General features: G+C 34.9%; 1 protein-coding gene across 2 annotated transcripts in view; it reads right to left on the reverse strand.

Moving 5' to 3' along the window:
• Window positions 1-21134, reverse strand: part of SLF1 (SMC5/6 complex localization factor 1) — a 92694-nt gene that overhangs the window by 40390 nt on the left and 31170 nt on the right. For both annotated transcript variants that reach the window (XM_077139145.1, XM_077139144.1), the window contains exons 10-12: window positions 3908-3961; window positions 2759-2917; window positions 1593-1756 (exon numbers count right to left, since the gene is read on the reverse strand). In XM_077139145.1, coding sequence (XP_076995260.1) covers window positions 1593-1756; window positions 2759-2917; window positions 3908-3961 — 377 coding nt within the window. The remainder of the gene's footprint in view (window positions 1-1592; window positions 1757-2758; window positions 2918-3907; window positions 3962-21134) is intronic.

Consider the following 21134-nt stretch of genomic DNA (forward strand, 5'->3'; position numbering starts at 1 on the left):
GTATTAAGAAAGTCACAGGCTCAATCTGAAGGGAAAGGCCAGACTTAGGAAGTATTATTTGAGTTGCGTTTTAAAGATTAGGAGTCAGATATCTGAGGCATGGACAATGCTAAAGTTATTTACAGGCAGAGAATACATAAGAGCAAAGGGATAGGAAATGGGAAATAGTTCAGCAGTCAGGCACATTTGGGAAGGTGACAGATGAGAATGGATATATAGGGGCTAAATAATGAAGAGTCTTACATGTTTTGCTAAGGAATTTGAACTGTCTTTTATAGCTGATATGAGTCAGTGAAAGCTTTAATCTTAGGAATGACAAGGTCACTGTGGAAAGAACATGCCAGGGGCACTGTGGAAGAGAAGGGAAAAATGTGGAATCAAGACTAATAAAGCAGCTATTCCAATAGTTGTTTTTTTTTCACATAGGCAGGCACTGGGAATTGAACCTGGGTCTCTGGCATGGTAGACGAGAATTCTACCACTGAGTCACTGTTGCACTGCCTTCTAATAGTTTTTGAAAGAAACAATAAGAGCTTTCAAATAAAGGCAATGGTAGTGAAGGAGTGAACAGATTTGGAAATTAGGAGGCATTCCAACTACGAAACCACATTTCTTCACATCCTATACCTCTGTTGGGTTAGTGCTGTTGTGCTGGTATTGTGTTTACATCTCAGTCACCTTTGAAACAGCAGCTACTGTTACTTATCTTTTTAGTATTCAATAAACATTTGTTGAAAGAACGAATAAATGCATACTAGCAACCTGACTATCTCACTTCAAATATACTGCAACCAAAATGGTAGGTGAATTTTCATGAAACCTAAGAGCTACCCAAAGCTCTAGCCTATGCCTGGCTAGTTAAGTGATGTTTCTCTATTCTGAAAAGAAGCATTGTTAAAAAAAAAATTTCTCCCCAGATCAAATAAGGCAGTTTTCCCATCAAGGGATATAGTTAGAAAGGGGAAAACGCTTAATTCTGTTTTAGAGAAATTTGAAGACAGATGACATTAGGAAAATTTAAGTTCTGTTTCAATACTAAAATTTCTAGCTGAAAAAAATAAACACCAAAACAGATACTATATACAGATACAAATGTTTATGCTTTAATGACCAAAATTTGGTGATATCTACATTCAATAAAATAATGTTCTTAATGCTTAAAGCAACATGCATATTTATCATTTTGTTAAAAACACACACACACCATACAAAGTTCCCAATCTATAAATGAGTTGTTTTCTAAAAGTTTGGTTTTTAAAATTTGGTTCTTTGCTACAGAAAAACATTTTCCCAGAAAAACAAATGATTGGGCCTTCCAGTAAGCTCATAAAAACATGTTACTCAAACCTGTGGTTCAATTTGTGCATTTAATTACTGACTTTACATTTACTTTTCAATATATAGGTTGACATCATGACAAATTTAAGATTTGGCCTCTTTTAAAAGAGTTTGCAATGAATACAGCATACAATTATCTATGCACACACATAAAAAATATTTCTAAAAAAAGAAATATACTTCTTTTATCAGTATCTAAAATACAGGTAGTGTTCTAGATAATATTTGTCAACCTCACAAGTGAAATCTCTTACCTGATAAGCACTTCTACTAGAGACCATGCTCCTTTCATACAAGTTGGACACTGAAACAACTCTAAGTAATATCTTGACATGGCTGGGGACTTCCAAGGAGGATGCAGATGAAGAAGAGCTGACAATATATTAAAGTATCGACCAGAAAATTCATCTATGTTATCCTATTATTTAAAAAGAAACAAATAAAACCTTATAGCTAAAAGTACAGTTTCACCAGCTAATTTAGTATAAAATTATAACCCTAGCCCTAGCCTAACTTTCCTCACAAATGTGTATGTTCGGAAAAAAGAGATTAGGTGGTAGTATCATGTGTTGCTCATTAGATACTCCAATTGAGAGAGAGGCACATTCTAAATATATATCTACACATTAGGTAATCTTAGCTACTCGGACAAGCTTATACGAAATTGTCCATTTTCCCTTTCTTGATTATGACAAGTGAAATGAGAATCCTCAAATATTACTTAAAAGGTAAAGATGAGACTTTCTGTGGAACATCCTTACTTATCATCAACATTAGTGTGACAGAGCTTCAGTCTTTTCAACCTGACACCTTGATGAAGAACATGATTAGAAAGCTACTTTTGAAAAGCTACTCCTATTATTCTTACAGATTAAGGAGTATGTTCATTCTTTACGCATATGCTATGAATAAAAATGTTATCAATTAACTAAAGGAGTAATTTACCAAATGCCATATTAGATCATTGTAATCAATGCTTATGCTAGTTATTTACTCCCACGGGAAAAATCAGATAACTTTTTCCAAGAGAAAATTATCTTGGAAATTTTGATAAAATGATAAAAATTAAACCACCCCGTGCAGTACCTAATGTTTAGTACAAAATTCATGCTGGTTTCAGAAAGACACAATTTCAAAAATAGAAAAGAAGCAATACAAATGAGCAATGTATTTCCTATTAAAATGAATTTAAAGATAATGAAAAAAGAAATTAAACTGTAAATATAAAAATGAGAAAATATTCACATTTTAACACTTTTTGTAAAAGATTATACAACTTTAAGACCCTGCTCTAATGTTCTAAAAAAAATGATCACGGTGATACACAACTATGTGATATCTGAGCCACTGATTGTATACCAAGTATAGAACGTCTGTGTATGAAGATTTCTCAATTAAAAAAAAAAAGACCGTGTCCTACCTGTAGAATGTTCTCTAGAATAGCATGAAGAAGACATACAGGAGGGATATAGTGTGCTTGCAAAGAGGAAAGTTCCTCGATTGCTTCATTAAAAAACTGTCCTTCTATGAGGCTTTCAATTAAATTTAAAACACCTCTGGGAAATTCAGCATTTTTAACCTGAATAAATGAAAAATTTCATTAAACAAAAAAATTGGTGAAAACCCAGGACATATCTTGAATTAGTAGGGGTATATTTTGAAAAGATTTAATTCCCTCATCTATAAAATGGAGACAATTCCTGCTCTCTCACTACTTTCAAAGGTTTAGCTAATACAAAAGGAAGATGTGTATCAAAGTGTTTTACAACTGCAAATACATACATTATTAATTGTATTTATTATTATTGAATCCTTTAAAAAGTAAGGGAAAAGACTACTTTCAAAATAAAACCTTTAAAAGGAATTTGCAAAGTTTTTCTGATACCGAGGAGAACTCAGAGTTACATAGCTTCATAGCTCATTTGGTGCTAAATATTTTTGTTTTCTTTTAAACTTGAAAACAAACTTTGCCTATCAAGATATACTTAGTATATTAAGATATTGTCAAGCCAATTAATAATTACAAAGTGACAACTGCTATAGTATCAAAATCATTGGGGATGTTTGTTAGTCTAACTCTAAGAGTTTCACAAAATACATTCCCATAAGTTAAAGCATTCTTACCACAAAATAAAAATAACCACTTCAAATTAGTTCAGAGTCAAAATATTCTGAAAGACTCCTTTGAATAAGCAAATAATTTGAAAGAAATGAATAATGATATAAAGGACATATACTTCTATAAACACTATATCAGAAATTTAGAAGTAAAAATTATGAAAGTTATGAAATGCAGGAGCAGGGATACCTATCTGACCTGTCATGATCACAAAATAAGTTTTTGGTACTTGTGGTCAGTTGATAGTACTGAACGCAGGTTTGTTTGGTTTTTGTTTTTGGAGTTTTATAGAACAGCATTTCTATTTTCATTTTGATTAGAGAAACTATATTTCAAATTCAACAGGAAGTTTTGTTGTACAAAAAACATATTCCTTTATACTAAATTAAAAACAACAAAACACACAGTTTATTTTTTGTCTCCATTCCCACCCCATTCCAAGCCCCTTACCTCTACATTGTATATTGGTTGTTTATCGATTCTAATGCAGTTGTATCTGACAGCCTACAAACAGCAAACATATATTTAAAATTATACACTTTTACGTCAAAAATATACTTCAGCTTACAAAGTATAAAATCCAAAACAGATTCAGGAGCATATTAATAGCTGTAATTAATCTGATATTCATGTTTGCTCAGACCAGTGACTTCCATCATGTAAGGGTAATAGTACCCTCATTAGAATCAAACTATCCATTTTCCCCCTTTTAAATTAAAAATAACATAAAAGGTAAAGTCAAATTCACTTTGAAGAACTGAAGAAGACATCTACTATCCTTAGTATTTTAATCATTAAAAACTTTTTGCATAAGGGTGCACAGGAAAAAAAATGTCAGTCAAGTTTTCTATATAGTCACATTAACACGTCAATATATATATATTTTTAACTATTATAGATAGTTGAAAATATTATACTTGGAAAATATTTGCAATAAACATAATAAAGGGATAATACCCTAATCATATAAAGCATTCTAGAAGTAAAGCTATAAAACAAGTAACCCAATGGAAAAATAGGAAAAAGTGTATGAGTAGGCAGTTGGTAGAGGCAGAAATATAAATGGCAAATGAAGGCACAAAATATGATAAAACTTGCTACTAATGGAAGAAACACAAACCAATGATATAGCTTCAGCTTCCACTTAGAATGTACAAAGCTAGAAAGACAGGTGCTCTCATCCTAGTGAGAAAAAGCTGGGTAATCTACAAAACCATAATTTTTCTTGAATTCATCAAAAAGCAGGGGTTACAATGCAATCAAATTGACATATAAAGAAACAAAGGAGCCTCCAAGGATAAAGGAAGTGAGTACTGATTTATAAGAGGAAGGCATAAGAGAAAGAGAAGGACTCTAGTCTAGGGGGTAAAACAATTTGGGCTAAAAGTTTTAACTAGTTGCTAGAAGGGAAAGGTGTCCTACCATGGAATACAGAAACTCCAAGAGTCAGAGGCACATGACTGTTTCCACTGGCAACATTTTTCCCATGGACTTCAATGTATGATCACATGAAGGAAAGGAGACAGGAAGTGGGGGTTAGTGTGGACAAACAAAACCCACCTCGTGCTATACACCTGGGCGAGGATGGCTGACAGTGCTATGAGAAAGAATCAAAACCTATCACTCCCAGGGCACAGGTAACATTCAAAAGCTGCTGGGTATAAGAAGAGGAAAAAAAATGTACCAATGAAGAAAGGAGGGATATGATTCTGGGCTCATATCAAGAAAAAGTCCCTACCACTGGGGAAGAGGAAAGATCTCATCCCCAAGACACAGGGACACATGGTCTTCTGCAGACTAAGGCTGAGGCAGGACAACAACAGAAAGGTAGCCCACATCTCTTCCTCCAATATCAGGCTAGGAAGTGCCCAATAACAAGCTAAGAATTCTACTGCTAGGTGAGGGACCAAGCACAGAGAGAGATGTCTTCTGTGGCCCAGGCACAGAGGAAAAGGCTAAAACTGAGCGTGAAGTAGAACACTGAGCAAACCCTCTGGCAACTAAGCCTTCACCCTAACTACAAGATAACTACAGGAATTTGAAGCCAATGGTACATTTAACAATAAAAACAAGCTCAACTTCTAAATGGACAAATAATCCACACAAAAAGCCTAGTAGAGTAAGAGAGCTGCTCACTTCCAGAACTAAGTACTATTTACCACAGACTGTAATCTTATACTTAATATTTAAGGAAATAGCAAGGAAAAACAAACAAACAAAAAACTACCAGTCAAGATAAGCAATCAGCTGAACTGGACACAGATATGACCAAGATTGGAACTATCAGGGAGTTTAAAATAACTGTGGTCAATATGTTAAGGTTCCAGTACAAAGCAGCTGACAAGATGCACAGACAGAAAATTTCAGCAAAAACATGGAAACTACAAAAATCAAACAAAGGGATGGCAGCTTAGTGAGGTGTGGAATTTAGTTCTTCCTCCAGAGCAGCTAATAAATAGCCAGGAACAGTACAGAACTGCTGGGGCCACATCAGTGACCTGATGCAAGCGTTTTCCAGTTTGGACCAGGCATACTGGCTAAGACCACACACAGAACTGTCCCCTAAGCTGTGGACACTGGCGCCCCTCCCCCATGGGCACAGCAGGCTGGTTCTCCAGAGGAGAAAGGAAACAGACTTTACTAGCAGCAAGGACCTCACTCAACCAAGCTCCAAGAACAGATTAATTAACAAATCCTGACTACTGAAAATAGGCCCTGAGCTCAGATAAACCTGGAATAAACAATAAAGCTACTAGTTTTCGCCGCGGCAGAGAGGGGGTGGGGCAGACGGAAAAACAAACAAAAAAATGAGAAGCTTTTTGAGTCAGACAAGACAAAATACTGGACCCCAAGAAAAGGGGGTACACAGAGCTTGGAGATACACAGAACCACCCACCAACTTAGGCTCTTAATTGATAAACCCAAACATGTAAACAGTTTTTGGATTGAGTAGTGGGTAGAGATTAAAACTGTGATAGCTCAAAAATGAGTGAGAGCTGTAGGGAAATTTTTTATCATATCAGAGAATATATAATCCCTTATGAACAGAATACTGGTAGGAAAATGGATGCTAAAGGTACTTCTTGCGAGGCCTTCGAAGGAAATGATAAATGTTACTGGAAATTGGAAGAAAGGCTATCCTTGCTATAAAGTATAATTGCAAGAGAACTTGGTGCAATTGAGTGCTTATGTTGAGTGGACGGCAGAACCTGAAAGCAATGAACTTGGATATTTAACTGAGGCAATCTGTGAAGTGTAGAAGGTTCAGCCTGGTCTCTTTCTGCAAATTATAATGAAATGAGAGTGCAAAGAAATAAGCTGAGAAATGAACTCTTCAGCACAAAGAAGCCAGAATTTAATTATTTGGGAAATTCTTATCCAGATGCAGTGTTCTGAGACGAGGGCCAGAAGCTGTTCTATCAGGTACCTCCCTAAGTTTATAGAATGTGAATCCATGGATAACAGGTCTTCATGTAAACACTTAACTGAACATGAGTCCAGTCAGTCATTTCAGTTCAAGTCCTGATTGGAGACACAGTTATGAAGGAAGGATCTGTGGGAAGTTCTATTGTCTGATAATGTGGACCCTTGGGAACTATACATAAAGCTGAAAAGGTTTGCAAAATTATGCAAGTTGAGTTACTGCAAGCCTGGACTGAAAGGGAGAGAGGGATAAAATTAAGGAAGAATGACTTCAACTTAAGAACCACAGAAGCCAAGGTCTAGACCAAAGAGATCTCCTGGGGCCAAGAGATCACCTGGGGCACAAGTTCAGCCCTGCATTAGGTGGGAGCAGGCAATCTAATTTGACATTTGGAGGAGGTGGGACATGCACTGTTGTTCAAGGAGAATGCTGCTACCCTAATTCTCGGAGGGGGTGAGACCTGTGTCACAGTATTCACAGAGTCTGGCCACCACCCCAATATTCGGAGACGACTGGGCTTGTATCCTAGCATTCAGGGACAGACTGAGCACATCCCAATCTTGAAGAAGGTAGGTCTTTCACACCAGGGTTCAGAGAGAACACGGCCATTGTGCAATTGCTTGGAATGGGTGGAGCTGCCACTCCATCAGACTCAGAGGAGAAATATCAATCAATTGATGACTCTCAGACCTTGAAACCTAATGGAGTTTGCCCTGTTGAGTTTTGGAATTGTTTGGGACCTACAACCCCTATTTTCCTAATTTTCCACTTGTGGAACGGGAATATTTATCCTATGTTTGTCCCAACCTGGTATACTAAAAGCACATAACTTGCTTCTAGGCTTCATAGGTCTTCAGACTGTGGGGAATCATTCACCAGGACAAACCACACTTTTAACTGATTTTAATGGGACTGACTCTGTGCTTAGCTTTGCCACTGAAATGACTTAAGGTTTTGGGGATTTTTACGATGGAATGAATGTATTTTGCATGTAGGAAGAACATGTCTTTTTGGGGTCCAGAGAGTGGACTGTGGCAGCATGAACAACAAAAACATGTTCTTAGACTTAATTCACTTCTGTGAGTGTGGACCCATTGAAAGAAAGATAACTTTAAGATGTTACTTCACTTTAAGTGTGGCCCAAATGACTCAGACTGGGCTTCAATGTTTATTACTCATGTCATTTTTAGACACAGTAGAAGTCAGACAGAGAGAAAAGCCACATGGAATTGAAAGTTAATGGAACCCAGAGAAGCCAGGAAAGGCTATCACGTGCACTGCTAAGTGACAGAAAATACAAAGATCAAAGATTGTTGGCAGCCAGACCCAGAACACCAAATGCAGGGAGAAAGCATTACCTTGATGACACTTTGATGTTGAACTTCTCCTGGCCGCATAATTGTGAGCCAAAAAATTTTCATTGTTTAAGCCAACTCATTGCATGGTATTTGACTTAGCACCCAAGAAACTAAAACACCGCTTATCTGATAAGGACTTAAAATCCACAAAACATAAAGAACTCCTACAACTCAACAACAAATAGACAAATGGCCCAATTAAAAAATTGACCAAAGACTGGAATAGACATTTCTCCAAAGAAGATATTCAAATGGCAAATAAGTATATGAAAACATGCTCGCCACCATTAGACATTTAAGAAATATAAATTAAAACTACAATGAGATACCCAGTAGAATGGCTAATATTTTAAAATCTGAAAAAATTAAGGGTTGATGAGGATGCAGAGAAATAGGAATTATTATACATTGTCAGTGGGAATGAAAAATGATGTAGCTGCTGTGGACGACAGTTTGGTGGCTCCTCATAAAGTTGAACATAAAATCACCTTATGATTCAGCAATTCCACTCTTAGGTATATACTCCAAAGAACTGAAAGCAGGGACTTGAAGGAATATTTGTACACGGATGTTAATCATAGCATTATTCCTATAACCAAAATATGAAAGCAATACAAATGTCCATAAACAGATAAATGGATAAATAAATGTGGTATGTCCATAAAATGGAATATTATTCAACCAGAAAAAGAAAGGAAGCGCTGGTATATGCTACAGCATGTATGACTCTGGAAGACATTATGGTGACTGAATGAAGACAGCCACAAAGGGCACATGTTGTATGACTTTGCTTATAGGAAATACTTAGAACATGCTAATTCATAGAGACAGAAAGTGGAATAGTGGTTGCCAGGGATGGAGGGAGGGGGGATGGAATGGATAGTTATTACTAAATGAGTTTTGGTTTTGGATGATGAAAACAGAAAATACATAGTACTGAGTTACACAGTACTGTTAATGTATTTATTGTGAAATAACTGTCCATTTAAGAGTTAAAAATCAATTCATGTTAAACATATTTTGTCACAATTAAAATTTTTTTAAAAAGGATGGGGGAGGCCATATTACTACAAAATAGAAACAGTGGCAAAATGGCAGAATAGAAATCTCTAGGGTCTGGTCCATCTACCAAAGCAACTATTGAGCCAGAAAAACGCAATTGGAATCAACTGTTTTAGAACTCTTGAACCTGGAACCTGACTGGACACTTAAAATAACCAGTGAACTGTTAGATAAAAGAAGAAATTGCTGCTCTTTGATAAGAAAACCATGTATGCAAACTAGGAACCATCCCTATTTTTTAGCCAACTGCACCTGGGGTGGGGGGTGGAGGATATAGAAGCCTGTGTTCTTGGAGCAGCTGGCTCATGACGGGCTAGGTAGTGGAGACTCACCCTCCAAAAATTTGGGATTGTGCATTTGGTTTATTTGTTGGTTCCCTAAGTGACAGGCACAGACACTTGCTTTGGTAATGGTTATCAGCCTGGAAAGGCCTGGCCCAGTGGCATTTATCAGTAGATTAAAAGGGACAGTACCTCCACCCCTTACCCTTCCTTTTCTGTAGCTAGGCATTTAATGAAAATTTTTTTTGGATACTGGTTGACCACAGAGATAATGGAACAGAAACTTCAGTAACTAAACAGAACAAAAAATAACACACTTTGAAAAAAAATTCTTTGGAAAAATTGTGAATGGATAGTTAAAACTATCTTTAACCCGAAATCTGCAATCCCTTTGGAGTGTGAGAAGCAGAGTTTCAGAGTTATTAAAATACTCAGAATATCTAGTTCTCAACAATAAAAATATATAAAGTACACAAACAGGAAAATATGACCAAGTCACAGGGAAAACAATAATTAGATAAAAACCATCATAATGAAAGCCCACGCACTGGGCTTATTGGAATTATTAGTTAAATCATTTAATGAGCTATCTTAAATATGCTCACTGAGTTAAAAGAAATCATGGGCGATCCATTCCAAACACTTGAGACAAACGTGTGCCACGAGCGCCACCTACTGGGCAGGATAAGAAAAACAGAACCCAGAGATTTCAAAGAAAAACCTTGTTGGGTCCGACACCCAGGAAAATCTGACTAAATGCCCAGAGGCCAGCAGCAGAAGATAACTGTCCACGCTCAAAAGATTGAGAATATGGCCCAGTCAAAGGAACAAACCAATAGTTCAAATGAGATACAAGAGCTGAGACAACTAATGCTGAATATACGAACAGAAATGGAAAGCCTCTTCAAAAAGGAAATCAATAAATTGAGGGAGGACATGAAGAAGACATGGGCTGAACAAAAAGAAGAAGTAGAAAAACTGAAAAAACAAATCACAGAACTTATGGAAGTGAAGGATAAAGTAGAAAAGATGGAAAAAACAATGGATACCTACAATGACAGATTTAAAGAGACAGAAGATAGAATTAGTGATTTGGAGGATGGAACATCTGAATTCCAAAAAGAAACAGAATCTATCGGGAAAAGAATGGAAAAATTTGAACAGGGTATCAGGGAACTCAAGGACAATATGAACCGCACAAATATACGTGTTGTGGGTGTCCCAGAAGGAGAAGAGAAGGGAAAAGGAGGAGAAAAACTAATGGAAGAAATTATCACTGAAAATTTCCCAACTCTTATGAAAGACCTAAAATAACAGATCCAAGAAGTGCAGTGCACCCCAAAGAGATTAGACCCAAATAGGCGTTCTCCAAGACACTTACTAGTTAGAATGTCAGAGGTCAAAGAGAAAGAGAGGATCTTGAAAGCAGCAAGAGTAAAAAAATCCATCACATACAAGGGAAACCCAATAAGACTATGTGGCGATTTCTCAGCAGAAACCATGGAAGCTAGAAGACAGTGGGATGATATATTTAAATTACTAAAAGAGAAAAACTGCCAACCAAGACTCCTATATCCAGCAAAATTATCCTTCAAAAATGAGGGAGAAATTAAAACATTCTCAGACAAAAAGTCACTGAGAGAATTTGTGACCAAGAGACCAGCTCTGCAAGAAATACTAAAGGGAGCACTAAAGTCAGATTCAAAAAGACAGAAGAGAGAGGTATGGAGAAGAGTGTAGAAAGAAGAAAAATCAGATATGATACATATAATACAAAAGGCAAAATGTTAGAGGAAAATATTATCCAAACAGTAATAACAATAAATGTTAATGGACTGAATTCCCCAATCAAAAGACATAGATTGGCAGAATGGATTAAAAAACAGGATCCTTCTATATGCTGTCTACAGGAAACACATCTTAGACCCAAAGATAAACATAGGTTGAAAGTGAAAGGTTGGGAAAAGATATTTCATGCAAATAACAACCAGAAAAGGGCAGGAGTGGCTATACTAATATCCAACAAATTAGACTTCAAATGTAAAACAGTTAAAAGAGACAAAGAAGGACACTATATACTAATAAAAGGAACAATTAAACAAGAAGACATAACAATCATAAATATTAACGCATCGAACCAGAATGCCCCAAAATACGTGAGGAATACACCGCAAAAACTGAAAAGGGAAATAGACTCATATACCATAATAGTTGGAGACTTCAATTCACCACTCTCATCAATGGACAGAACATCTAGACAGAGGATCAATAAAGAAATAGAGAATCTAAATATTACTATAAATGAGCTAGACTTAACAGACATTTATAGGACATTACATCCCACAACAGCATGATACACCTTTTTCTCAAGTGCTCATGGATCATTCTCAAAGATAGACCATATGCTGGGTCACAAAGCAAGTCTTAACAAATTTAAAAAGATTGAAATCATACACAACACTTTCTCGGATCATAAGGGAGTGAAGTTGGAAATCAATAATAGGCGGAGTGCCAGAAAATTCACAAATACGTGGAGGCTCAACAACACACTCCTAAACAACGAGTGGGTCAAAAAGAAATTGCTAGAGAAATTAGCAAATACCTCGAGGCAAATGAAAATGAAAACACAACATATCAAAACTTATGGGATGCAGCAAAGGCAGTGCTAAGAGGGAAATTTATTGCCCTAAATGCCTATATCAGAAAAGAAGAAAAGGCAAAAATGCAGGAATTAACTATCCATTTGGGAGAACTGGAGAAAGAACAGCAAACTAATCCCAAAGCAAGCAAAAGGAAAGAAATAACAAAGATTAGAGCAGAAATTAATGAAATTGAAAACATGAAAACAATAGAGAAAATCAATAAGGCCAGAGGTTGGTTCTATGAGAAAATCAATAAGATTGATGGGCCCTTAGCAAGATTGACAAAAAGAAGAAGAGAGAGGACGCAAATAAATAAGATCAGAAATGGAAGAGGAGACATAACTACTGACCTCACAGAAATAAAGGAGGTAATAACAGGATACTATGAACAACTTTACGCTAATAAATACAACAATTTAGAGGAAATGGACGGGTTCCTGGAAAGACATGAACACCCAACTTTGACTCCAGAAGACATAGATGACCTCAACAAACCAATCACAAGTAAAGAAATTGAATCAGTCATTCAAAAGCTTCCTAAAAAGAAAAGTCCAGGACCAGACGGTTTCACATCTGAATTCTATCAAACATTCCAGAAAGAATTAGTACCAACTCTCCTCAAACTCTTCAAAAAAATCGAAGTGGAGGGAAAACTACCTAATTCATTCTATGAAGCCAACATCACCCTCATACCAAAACCAGGCAAAGATATTACAAAAAAAGAAAACTACAGGCCAATCTCTCTAATGAATATAGATGCAAAAATCCTCAATAAAATTCTAGCAAATCATATCCAACAACACATTAAAAGAATTATACATCATGACCAAGTAGGATTCACCCCAGGTATGCAAGGATGGTTCAACATAAGAAAATCAATTAATGTAATACACCAGATCAACAAATCAAAGCAGAAAAATCACATGATCATCTCAATTGATGCAGAGAAGGCATTTGACAAGATTCAACATCCGTTCCTGTTGAAAACACTTCAAAGGATAGGAATACAAGGGAACTTCCTTAAAATGATAGAGGGAATATATGAAAAACCCACAGCTAATATCATCCTCAATGGGGAAAAATTGAAAACTTTCCCCCTAAGATCAGGAACAAGACAAGGATGTCCACTATCACCACTATTATTCAACATTGTGTTGGAGGTTCTAGCCAGAGCAATTAGACAAGAAAAAGAAATACAAGGCATCAAAATTGGAAAGGAAGAAGTAAAACTATCACTGTTTGCAGACGATATGATACTATACATCGAAAACCTGGAAAAATCCACAGCAAACCTACTAGAGCTAATAAATGAGTACAGCAAAGTAGCAGGTTACAAGATCAACATTCAAAAATCTGTAGCATTACTATACACTAGCAATGAACAAGCGGAGGGGGAAATCAAGAAACGAATCCCATTTACAATTGCAACTAAAAGAATGAAATACCTAGGAATAAATTTAACTAAAGAGACAAAAAACCTATATAAAGAAAACTACAAAAAACTGCTAAAGGAAATCACAGAAGACCTAAATAGATGGAACGGCATACCGTGTTCATGGACTGGAAGACTAAATATAGTTAAGATGTCAATCCTACCTAAATTGATTTACAGAATCAATGCAATACCAATCAAAATCCCAACAACTTATTTTTCAGAAATAGAAAAACCAATAAGCAAATTTATCTGGAAGGGCAGGGTGCCCCGAATTGCTAAAAACATCTTGAGGAAAAAAAACGAAGCTGGAGGTCTTGCACTGCCTGGCTTTAAGGCATATTATGAAGCCACAGTGGTCAAAACAGCATGGTATTGGCATAAAGATAGATATATCGACCAATGGAATCGAATAGAGTGCTCAGATATAGACCCTCTCATCTATGGACATTTGATCTTTGATAAGGCATTCAAGCCAAGTCACCTGGGACAGAACAGTCTCTTCAATAAATGGTGCCTAGAGAACTGGATATCCATATGCAAAAGAATGAAAGAAGACCCATATCTCACACCCTATACAAAAGTTAACTCAAAATGGATCAAAGATCTAAACATTAGGTCTAAGACCATAAAACAGAGGAAAACGTAGGGAGATATCTTATAAATCTTACAATTGGAGGCAGTTTTATGCATCTTAAACCTAAAGCAAGAGCACTGAAGAAAGAAAGAAATAAATGGGAACTCCTCAAAATTAAACACTTTTGTGCATCAGAGAACTTCATCAAGAAAGTAGAAAGACAGCCTACACAATGGGAATCAATATTTGGAAACAACATATCAGATAAAGGTCTAGTATCCAGAATTTATAATGAGATTGTTCAACTCAACAACAAAAAGACAGCCAACCCAATTACAAAATGGGAAAAAGACTTGAATAGACACCTCTCAGAGGAGGAAATACAAATGGCCAAAAGGTACATGAAGAGATGCTCAATGTCCCTGGCCATTAGATAAATGCAAATCAAAACCACAATGAGATATCATCTCACACCCACCAGAATAGCCATTATCAACAAAACAGAAAATGACAAGTGCTGGAGAGGATGCGGAGAAAGAGGCACACTTATCCACTGTTGGTGGGAATGTCAAATGGTGCAACCACTGTGGAAGGCAGTTTGGCGGTTCCTCAAAAAGTTGAATATAGAATTGCCATACGACCCAGCAATACCATTGCTGGGAATCTACTCAAAGGAATTAAGGGCAAAAACTCAAACGGACATTTGCACACCAATGTTTATAGCAGCGTTATTTACAATTGCAAAGAGATGGAAACAGCCAAAATGTCCATCAACATACGAGTGGCTAAACAAACTGTGGTATATACATACGATGGAATATTATGCAGCTTTAAGGCAGGATAAACTTATGAAGCATGTAATAACATGGATGGACCTAGAGAACATTATGCTGAGTGAGTCTAGCCAAAAACTAAAGGACAAATACTGTATGGTCCCAATGATGTGAATCGACACTCGAGAATAAACTTGGAATATGTCATTGGTAACAAAGTTCAGCAGGAGTGAGAAACAGGGTAAGATAATGGGTAATTGGAGCTGATGGGATACAGACTGTACAATAGGACTAGATACAAAAACTCAAAAATGGACAGCACAATAATACCTAATTGTAAAGTAATCATGTTAAAACACTGAATGAAGCTGCATTCGAGCTATAGGTTTTTGTTTTGTTTTGTTTTGTTTTGTTCTTACTATTATTACTTTTATTTTTTTCTCTATATTAACATTCTATATCTTTTTCAGTTATATTGCTAGTTCTTCTAAACCGATGCAAATGTACTAAGAAACGATGATCATACATCTATGTGATGATGTTAAGAATTACTGATTGCATATGTAGAATGGTATGATTTCTTAAAAAAAAAATGGACAGCACAATACTACCTAATTGTAATGTAATTATGTTAAAACACTGAATGAAGCTGCATCTGAGCTATAGTTTTTTTTTTTTCAAAAGTAAAAAAAAAAAAAAAGAAATCATGGGCAAAGAACTAAAAGAAATCAGGAAAGCAATGTATGAACAAAATGAGAATGTCATTAAAGATGTTGAAAGTATAGTAAGGATTGAGACAGAACTTTTGGAGCTGAAAAGTACAAAAAAACAAAATTAAAAATTCCCTAGAGGGTTTCAGCAGCAGATTTTAGCAAGCAGAAAAAAAGAGTGAAGAAAAATGAACATAGCTGAAGGAACCTTAGATATACCATTAAATGTACCAATACATGCATCATAGAGAGAAAGTAGCATTAAGAAATTTGAATAATGGGTGAGAACTCTCCAAATCTTATGAAAAACATGAATATATACATCCTAAAAGCTCAACAAACTTCAAGATGGGCAAATTCAAGCAAACTTGCTGAGATACATTATAGAAGCTGTCAACCAAGAATTTTATTTCAGAAAACCTAACCTTTAAGAACAAAGGAAAAATTAAGACATACCCAGATAAACAAAAGTTAAGGGAGATCACAACCAATAAATGTAACTTACAAGAAATGTTTATAGGGCTAAAATTAAAAAACAGTAGACAATAATCAGACATAAAAAGAAATAAAGAACACTGGTAAAAATAACAACATAGACATAAAAGTCAGCATTATTGTTTTTAGTTTGCAAATTTTCTTGTTTTCCTATATGATTTAAAAGGCAAATGCATAAAACAATAATTGTAAATCTATGTTAATGGACACATAATGTACAAGGGCATAACCTGTGATAATAACAATATAAAGGAGGAGGGACTGAGATGTACAGGAGCAGCACATACTACTGGAAGTTAAATTGGTATTATTTAATTATTTATTAATTAAATTATTTATTATTTATAAGCCATTATAATCTTAATATGTTGACTGTACTTCCGAAGATAATCACAAAAAATAATAACTTAAAAAATATACAGAAATGGCAAGAAGGGAATCAAAATCATGCACTATGAAAAATGAACTAAAAAAAAAAGGCAGCAATGGAGTAGTTGAGGACAAAACATATAAGACATACAGGAAAAAAAGCTAAAGGGCAAAAAGTAAATCCTTCCCTATCACTAATAACTTTAAACGTAAATGTGTTTATTAAACTAATCAATTAAAAGGCAGAGATTGGTAGAATGGATTTCAAAATCCATCTATTTGTTATCAATAGAGACTTACTTTATATACTAAGACAGGGAGAGATTATAATAAAGATTAAAAAAAGATATTTCACGCAAATACTAACCAAAATAAAGCTGGTATAGCTACAATACTGCCAAGCAGACTTTAAATTAAAAAAAGAAAAGCTTACAAGACATAAAGACATCACATATTGATAAAAGTTTCAATCCATTGAGAAGATAAAACAATTATAAGCATAAATGTACTTAACTATAAAGCCCTGAAATGTAGGAAGCAAAAATTAATAAAATATAAGGAAGAGACAGTTCTGTGGTAATACTGGAGACTTTAATGCCCTGCTTTCAATGATCAGACAGATCAGGTGACACAATTAGACAGACAGATCAGACGGAATATTAATAAGGAAATAGAGGACGTGAACAACAATATAAAGCCACCATTACCCTGACACCAAAGCCAGATAGAGACACTATACTACAGGAAACAAACAGAAATAGAAACTTGGACAACAAGTAGACCTCTGTGGAGACCAAGGGCCTGCTCGCTGCCCCTCCATATTGAGAATAGGTTACTGCAAGTAGCCACTTAAAATGACCAGGACGGAATGTTAAAAGTCATCAGACCTCCTCAGGAGGGAGGGCGAAGAATGCACATATAGTATTGTAAACAAAGGATTAAGACTCCCCTCCCTAATCACTGTTAAACCTCCAGAACCCTGCGTCACAAGACCCTGCCAAAACCTTGTACTCACACCCTTGTCCTAAATACTTAAAAGTCCGTGTGCTCCCTGCCCCTTTTGTAGGTGGTAACTTCCATTACCCAGCCAGCTGCCATCAGAAAGAATCCTCTCCTGTTTCTAAGTTCTAATTAAAATTCACATAACTTCATGTCTGGCGTATTCTTTGGTCCTGAGGCTGCCCCAACCTGTGCTTTTCAAGAGCTAGGTGGGAACACCCTAACAGACATATAGAGAACATTCCATTCAATGACACACAGCTGAGTACATAATCTACTCAAGGGCATAAGGAACATTCTCCAAAACAGAGCACAGGTTAGGCCACAAAACAATTCTTAATAAATGTTACAAGACTGAAATAATACAAAGTATCTTTCCTAGCCACCAGGAAAAAAACCAAGTAATAGTAACAAAAAGAAAACTGGACAATTCACAAGTAATAGTAACAAAAAGAACACTGGACAATTCATAAATATGTGAAAATTAAACAGACTCTATAATTAAAGGGTCAAAGAAGAAATCACAGGGGAAATCAGAAAATATCTTGAGATGAATGAAAAGAACACGACATACCAAGACTTAATGCAGTGAAAGCAGCACAAACAGGAAAATTTACAGCTGTAAACACCTACATTAAGAAAGAAAAAGATCTCAAATCAATAACCTAACTGTACACCATTAATAAACTAGAAAAGGAAGATCAAACTAAATTCTAGGTTAAAAGAAGGAAAAAATAAGAAAGATTAGAACAGAGATAAACAAACAGAATAAAAACAATAGAGAAAGGTGAGAGAAACCAAAATTTGATTCACAAATTTTGACAAATCTTTAACTAGCTTGACTGTGAAAAAAATAGAGAAGACTCAAATTACTAAAATCAGAAATGGATTTGAACACATTACTAACAAAACACAGAATAAAAAGGATTTTCAGACTATACTAGGACCAATTATACATCAATAAATTGGATAACCTCGACAAAATGGAAAAATTGCTGTAAACATATAAAGTACATAAGGTGACTCAAGAAGAAATAAAAAATCTCAACAGACCATAATGAGAAAGAAACTCATTATAAAACCCATCCAAAAAAGAAAAGCCCAGGTCTAGATGATTTCACTACAATATACCAAACATTTAAAGAAGAATTAATACCATTTCTCCTCTTCCAAAGAATTCCAGAAAAGGGAACATTTCCAAATCATTCTATGAAGCCACCATTACCCTAATACCAAAGCCAGATAAAGACACCATATTACAGGAAACAAAAATATAAACAAATATCCTTTATGAATACAAATGCAAAATTCAACAAAATATTTACAAAATTTGGTAGTATATTTAAAGGATTATACAACATGACCAAGTGGCAATTATCCCAAGAATGCAAGGACAGTTCAACAAACAAAAATCAATATAATAAACTATATTAAAAGAATGAAGGAGAAAAAAGAGCAGAACATGATCATTTTGATATAGAAAACACATTTGCCAAAATCCAGCACCGTTTCATAAATACACCTGATGAAGTAACAGAAGGGAATTTCCTCAACATGACAAAGATCGTATATGAAAAATCCACAGCTAATATCATACTCAACAGTTAAAGACTGAAAGCTTTTCCACTAAGATCAGACCAAGATAAGAAGGCCTACATTTACCACATCTACTCAAAATAGTATTGGAGGTATTAGCCAGAACAATTAGGCAAGAGAAAGAAATAAAAGGTTTCCAAATTGGAAATGAAAAAGTAAAATCATGTGTGCAGATGACATACTCTTGTGTTTAGAAAAACCTAAAGAATACACAGAACAATTGTTAGAGCTTATAAACAAATTTAATGAAGTTGCAAAGTAAAAATTCAACCTGTAGAAATCAGTTGTATTTAATACACTAGCAATGAACGACTCAAAAAGGAAATTAAGATGGTAATTCCATTTCTACCAAAAAGAATAAAATACTAGGGAGCAAATTTAAACAAAGAGGTGAAAAAACTGTACACAAACTTACAAAACACTGCTGAAAGAAATTAAAGAATACATAAGCAAAAGGGAAGCTACCTGTATTCCTAGATTGGAACACTTAATACTGTTAAGATGACAATATTACCAAAGATTCAATGTAATCCATAAAAAAAAAAAACAATGGCATTTTTTTTTGCAGGAGTAGAAAACTCACCCTAAATTCATGTGAAATTTCAAGAGATCCCAAATAGCCAAAACAATCTTAAAAAGGAAGAATAAAGTTGGAGGACTCCTACTCTCCGATTTCAAAACTTACCATGAAGCTAAAATAATTAAAACAAGTGGCACTGGGATAAGGATAGACATTCAGACAAACAGGATAGTCCTGAAAGAAACTAGAACTCAAAACTGATCAAAGACCTACATGTAAGTATAACATTCTTAGAAGTACATATAAGAGAAAAATCTATATAATCTTGGATCTGACAATGGTTTCTTAAATATGACACCAAAAGCATAGGTAACAAATGAGGAAAAAAAATAGATGAAAACAGATCTTGGATTTAACCAAAATTAAAATTTTTTTTGTATCAAAGGACACTAAAAAGAAAATGAAAAGACGACCCACAGAAAGGGAGAAAATATTTACAAATCTTATATCTGATAAGGGTACAGTATCAGAATATATAAAAAACTGTTAAATTTCAACAATAAAAAATCAGACAACTGAATTTAAAAATGGGCAAAGGACATGAAGAGAATTTTTTCCAAATAAGATATACAAATATAGCTAATGAGCACATTAAAAGATGCTCAAAATCATTTGTCATTAATATAATGAAAACGAAAATCAAAATAGATAACTTTACACATTAGGATGACTAATACGAAAAACCAAAACCAAAACTAAACAGAAAGCAGCAAAGTGTTAGTAAGGATTTGGAGAAAACAGTTAACATGTTGCCTAGCATTTCTACTCCTATGTATACATAAAAAAATATATACTCCTATATATACATATATTAAAAAAAGAGAATCAAACAGATATTTGCATGCCAATATTCATAGCAGCATTATTCACAACAGCCAAAAGGTGGGAATCAATTTTAACGTTCGTCAACAGATGAGTAGATAAAGAAAGTGTGGTGTATCCACAAAATGAAATATTATTCAGTCATAAAAAACTATGAAATTCTGATACATGTTACAACATGGATGAACTCTGAAAATATTATTCTAGGTGAAACAAGCCAGACACAAAAGAAATACTGCATGATTCCACTTTTACGGGGAATCTAAAATAGACAAATTATTCAGAGAGAGAGAAAGCAAAATAGAGGGTTGGAGTAAGAGCTGAGGTAAGAGGCAAATGCAGAAATAGTCCTTAATGGGTACAGAGTTGGAAATAGATAGTAGTGGTGGTTATACAACTTTGTGAATGTGCTTAAAACCACTAAATTGTATGACTTAAAAAATCGTTAAATGGCTAATTTTATGTTACGTATATTTTACCACAAAAAAGTAAAAAACAATAGATACATTCCTTTTGTATATATGAGGGATTATATATACAATTAGAGATATGTACGT

This window comes from Tamandua tetradactyla, chromosome 21, assembly GCF_023851605.1.
Source record: "Tamandua tetradactyla isolate mTamTet1 chromosome 21, mTamTet1.pri, whole genome shotgun sequence".
In the NCBI taxonomy this organism is placed as follows: Eukaryota; Metazoa; Chordata; class Mammalia; order Pilosa; family Myrmecophagidae; genus Tamandua; species Tamandua tetradactyla.